The 5,774-nt window shown below is 40.0% G+C and overlaps 1 protein-coding gene across 4 annotated transcripts in view; it reads left to right on the top strand.

Annotated features, from left to right (window-relative positions):
* The window catches only part of FARS2 (phenylalanyl-tRNA synthetase 2, mitochondrial), a 255,170-nt gene that overhangs the window by 57,279 nt on the left and 192,117 nt on the right, over positions 1-5,774 (top strand). For all 4 annotated transcript variants that reach the window (XM_009279173.1, XM_009279174.1, XM_009279175.1 and 1 more), the window contains one exon: positions 3,811-3,970. In XM_009279173.1, the coding sequence (XP_009277448.1) occupies positions 3,811-3,970 (160 nt within the window). The remainder of the gene's footprint in view (positions 1-3,810; positions 3,971-5,774) is intronic.

The raw sequence follows: 5,774 nt of genomic DNA, 5'->3' as shown, positions 1-5,774 counted from the left end.
TGTGCATGCCATCCTAGGTTTTCACTTCCAAGACTAGTGTCATTAGGTTTGACTTCTCCAAAATCCCATATGTTACTGCAGCTTTGGACACTGTGCTTCTGTTCTGACATTGTATCAAAGGAAAGCTCCTTCCGTCTTCAGTCCACTTTTTTTTTTTTCTCCTCACATGTAAAGGAATTTAAATAAATTTATAGTGTTCCATTTAACTTTGTATTGCTAGTCAGAAGGAGACTTGACATGTTACCAAATTTGACTTTATTCTTATTATGAGCTAAATTGTGAGTAAAATTCATGCCACATGGTAAGGTCACTTCAGTTTCTTTCTGACTTCTGCTTTGTAATGCAGCATCAGTCAGATATGCTGATAAATCCTGGTAATTATTAATTTTTTTTTAGTTCTGCATGATGACACAATATTCAATGTTTTGCACACCTTCACTTAAAGAAAAAACTTCTTGTCCTTATGCTAGTCAGACACATAAATGTTCGATTTATGGCTGCAGGAAATTTCTTTTCCGGTAGTAGTAATTGACTGATCATATTCAATACAATAAAATAGTACATTTTATTTTAGTCTGCACTGAAGGAATAAATGTACATGAAATCATGGCATCTTGGATGTGTCAGTGTTTTATGCAAGACTTAGATGATTTTTTTTTTTAACCCCTCCCCCCCTTGCTCAAATATGTGCTTGAGAAGAATTGACATCAAAAAGGAGCGACTGCAGGCGATTCTTCATTTTATTCAAGCTTTGACTTTCCTGGTTTTATGTATATAAAAATGTTGAAGTGTTTCTAATTCAAGACATGTACTTAGCACCGTTTAGTCATTGTAATAGTGAAATTGGTGTATCAGTTTAAAGCTGCTCATATTGACATAGCAATGTCCGTGAATGGAAAGAAGGGAGTAAATATTAATACAACTGTAAGGTATCTTTTTTTCTCAGTATAACCCCGTCCACAGCTGTGCTGGAGTTGACAGGAGTTGATGGAGCCTCTATGGAGAATACCAAAGTGCCTCTCGGTGCCTGACTGTAAGGGAGGCTGTTTCCTTGCTGCTCTCTGTCTTTCGGGGACTCCCCTGGGGCTGTGCTTTCACAGCCTGTGCGAACTGGTGGAGATTCACACCTGTGCCAAAAGTGGCCCAGCCCCGTCCCACGTGCCAGCGCGTCTCTTGGTGCCACCAGTATGCTGATAATTGATTACCGAGCTGAATTTGACCATTTTCACGTCCCTCAGTTTCTTCCCTTCTCCTGGGTTACTTTGCATCCAGATCCACCTTCCAGCCTGGCTCAGTGCACCGCTGCATGGACGCTTGTCCTGGCATGGAGAAGGAGATGGTCATATAGCTGGTTTGTCAGGATGGAGAGGCTGGCAGGTTAGAGGGCTTGGGTATGGCTAAATGTATTTACTCTAATGGTTCTTGCACCTATTTTATTGCCACATCTGATATAATCTACTAAAATAGAATTTTGCTTCAGACAGTAATTGCAGTATCAACATTTCAGGAATAATACAGTGGTAAGGAAAAGTACTTCTATCTGTAGATAGATAGTAGATAGATTGTAGATATGCTGTATTTTAAAGGCAGTGTCCAGACTATCTGTTCCTTGCAGTCTGAGGAACCAGTTTTGAGCTGGGGGGTGAGGGGAGGAGTGAAGGGGAAAAGGAAGAAGAGAGTTTCATGTCCTAAAATACTCCTGATGGGGGAAAATAAAAAATACATCTTCTAATGTGTAAATACAGTGTGTTTAGTCCAAAGAGGGAAAATCTCTGGTTTGAAGGGTGTTTCTGGCTTACTGAGGGTAGTCTCTTCAGTCAATAGAGAGAAAAAATAGCTACCTGTAGAGGGTAGTTCAGAGCAGGAACCTAATTTAGCCACTCCAGGTTCCTGTGTGAGGGAGCCTGTGTCTGTCCGTTGACCACCCAGTGAGTCTAAGACGATTAACCTCCCTAGGCTAATGCTGGCCTCTGTAAATACACCCTAGCTTTCAAAACGGCATGCTGGATGACTGATCTGCCCTGCTGGTAGTAAATTAGTGTTAGGGTGAGTATCATCTGCTTCTTCCAGCCAGTGCAGAAATAATGCCAGTAGGAAGAAGGGGGTTTAATCTTTCAGGTGAATACTTGAATAAAGAATCTGTTATTTAAAAGTGTAATACCTAGTTTTGTCAAGCTGCTGCCTTTTGATTAGTAAAGGCATTTTTGTTAGACTGGTGGATAATCATTTTATTCGGTATTTCTCTTTTTCCTTTTTTATTTTGTATTTTTCTGCAGTGCACTAAGGAGATTAACCTGAGAGGTGTTTTCTCAGTCTGCCAGCCGAGTCTCCTTCTGACTAGCAATACAAAGTTAAATGCTACTGATGGGATTCTTTTTTTTTTTTAATTCCCTCAATCCATTTTGCTGCTAGCTTGCATGCTATCTAAACTCAGACTCCTCCTGCATGCGTTGTCTGTATGAAACGTGCTAGAAGCTAGTCTTAATTAAGTGTGCCCAGCATTTGTAGGCTACCAGAGGTTCACTTGAACTTTTTTTAGAGCACTTAGTGCACTGAAGGCATCAAACTGCAATTAAAACAACTTCTGTGGGCATCTGTGAGTTGTTAAGGTTACATGCTGTTCGTGGCATCTCCTGAGTAGGAGCTAGTTATGCTGGGAGGCTTAATGTGAAGAAAATTTCAATGTGTGATTTTTCCCTCCGTGTGTGCTTGGTTGACTATGGGAAGGTGGAGGAGGAGGGGTAGGAAAGGGCACTAGAAACACTTTCACAATTAGCTCTCCCTACCCTCCAGACTTGACAGAGTTGGTTTTTGTACAGCTGTAAGGATTTCCAACAAAAATTCTCTTTAGAGTGTAAAACTTCCTGCTTGTCTCCCCAAGACACAGAGCCTCCAATGACATGGCTTAGTGAGAATGTTTTATTGGTCTCTCTGAGAGGATGTAGATTTGCTGGTATGTATCTGTCTGGGGTCGCCTGGCCAGAAGTGTGTGGAGATATACAGGAAACAGAAATCTTCGACTTGCGGCAGATGTCGTGGACAGCAGCCTCTGCATGAAAAGCAAGTCTGTCACATCCCAAATACAGCCTGCCCCTGTGCTTTGTAATTTATCTGGAAACCCCAGACCAAGACCATGAATCCTTAAATGCCCCATAGACAAAATTTCTGTACCCGGAAAGGTGCTGTGTGTGGGAAAATGCAGGAAAATGGTAGTCCTTAAATGAATAAAATGTACCCAAGATGAATCAAATGTAAGCAGCTTAAGGTCTCATTAAACTGTCAGGTTTGGGGGGTTTTTTTGGGGTGTGTTTTGTTTTGTGGTTTTTTTTTTTAAAGTTCATTTGATTACAGCTTTTAAAAAGCGTTGGGGTTTTTAGTATTTATTTTACATCATTCAATTAATAAAAAAAGTTGAAGCTGTGATAAATGCCATTGTGTATTGTAGGTTTTGGTATATAATTTACATATACTGTACAGTGTACTTTGTTCTGCATGATAACTTTCAAAGAAACAATCAGAAAAAGAGAGATGTTTCCTTTATAAATTAATATTTTCCTGTAGCTAATCATGGTATTTGAAGATATGGTACAGAAATAAAACAAATCGTATTGTTTGAATATTTCTGTTCTTGGGATGGTTTATCTCTGTGTTTAGTGAACAGAATTTTTATAAAATGAGTCTTTACATTTGTTTTTCATGGTGGAGACTTAGCAGGTAAGATTCCCACTTAAATCAATAAAACTTCATTCTCTGTTTTCATTTAGAAAGTCGTTGGTGCAAAACACTGGTGTTTTTGTGGTTTTGTTCTAGTTGTTTTCCAACATTAAAGATGGTGAAGGCTTACAGTTGTTTGAGCAAGGTCATCGCACTGCACACAAGCAAGAGTGTCACACCATGGAGGCAGTGAGGCTGGTGGAGTTCAACCTGAAGCAAGTGCTCACAAAGCTCATGGCTCACATCTTTGGTGATGGTAGGTTCTTGCACCTTTTTTCCTGGACTGCTCATGGCTGTAGGCATCCAGACTATTGAGAAACATTTTGCTGCATAATAGAAACAGGAGGCTTAGGAGTGATGGTGACAGCTGGTATACTGAAGCAGCCATGTAGGTTTTTTTTTTTCCTAATGAGAGATATAGTAATTTTAGGAGTCTTCATTCATATTCTTTACTATTACATTTTTGTCTTAAATTTGGTCGGAGTTCCATCCCAGTGTCTTTTAATGTCAGAGTAACTGGCTACTGATTGACCTTTCAACTCTAATCTGTGTTTTATATGCTACTGTTCTTCAATACTATTATATCCACACCTTATAAATTTACGGAGCACAGCCCAAGAGGCCACATGCTCTTCTCTTGGTTTTCCTAAATGCTGACACACACAACACTGTGTTGAATCATCAGGTTTTTGTGAAGAGGTTTTGGTATGCAGCGTGTCAGGGTAACATAGTGGGCATGAATACAGGTAGGGACATGCGCCAGACCCAACTACAGGCGTTCATCTGGCAGAAGCCGTGTGTTAAGAGTGGATGCAGTGTACCTGTCGGTGTGGGTCCTGCAAGGAGAGACTGCTCCAGCTCCAGCGCAAAGCTGTGTGGGACCCCCTCTGCTTTGTACTCTTGGGCATCCCGTGTCCCTGGAGGGACAGACCATGGCTGCGGCATCGCACCTGGGGCTGCATCAGAGCTGGGCGCCACTGGGGAGCATGCAGGGCAACGGTCACATCTCGCACCGGCAGCGTGGAGCTTGACAGGAGAAGGGGGTATGTATGTTCATGTGCTGCTTTGCTGCATACACACCCAAAGTACCATGAGTGTTTTCCTTGTGCAAATAAATTAAACCTTGCAGCTGAGGGGAGATGGTGTTTGCTAAGTTTGCACCAAGCTGAAAAATAATTGTTGTTTGGTACTTAGAGTGGAATGAGGAAGGGTAACGAATGTCTGTGTATATGAATGAAATATCCTCTCCTCAGAAATACCTGCTTTTGGTTTCGGGAGTTGAATTTATAAATGGCTTGAGTTAAAATTGCCACATTAATGCTATTTCCTGGCAAGGAGGCTTCTCTTCTGAACTGATTCATTTTTCTGTTGAGGAAATACTGGATAGTATTAGAATGCACAGCGTATGCTGGCTACTTTCAAAGCTCTTTTAAGATGCCCACTGAATTTAAAGCAGTAGTTCCATGAGTAGATTTATAATGGTAGCAAGTCCTATATATGACTGCTTGAATATTTGTCTGAAATTCTCAAGTTCAATTTACAGCAAGCAAACCTTTTACCAGTTTTTGTTCTATCCCACCTGGACAAAATTTTAAGTTCCTGAGTTCGGTTTTTCTTGTGGTTGTATTTTACTTAACAGCAGCCTTTTGAAACATACAAAATTAGGATCAAAGTGAGTAATAGTAAGAATGATATTTTTTGATCAACCTCAGTTGCTGAGGATGTTGTTAAAAGTGAGCAATTTCTAGGAGTTATTAGTGATATCTGAGACTGCAGTGGCATCCTTCTCTAACTGTTGACAGATGCTGCACTTTAAGCTTCAGTATGTTGGCTATTACTAGTTCTTCTACAGCCTGCACAGTAGCTAGAAAAACATTAAAAAAAAATTCTTAAATGATTGTAACTGTACAGACTGAAAGTAGCTTCTGCCCTCTTACTGTAGTGATTTTCTATTTCTATGCCCCCAATATTTTTCCTGAAATACAAAGACAAGATATAGTGATTTAAATATAATTATCTCTTTTTTCTATTTTTTTTTTTTTTTTTTTTTTTTTTCTTTT

The sequence above is a fragment of the Aptenodytes forsteri genome, unplaced genomic scaffold (genome assembly GCF_000699145.1).
Source record: "Aptenodytes forsteri isolate BGI_AS27 unplaced genomic scaffold, ASM69914v1 Scaffold81, whole genome shotgun sequence".
Taxonomy (NCBI): domain Eukaryota; kingdom Metazoa; phylum Chordata; class Aves; order Sphenisciformes; family Spheniscidae; genus Aptenodytes; species Aptenodytes forsteri.
This window is presented reverse-complemented; position numbering and strand designations above follow the sequence as displayed.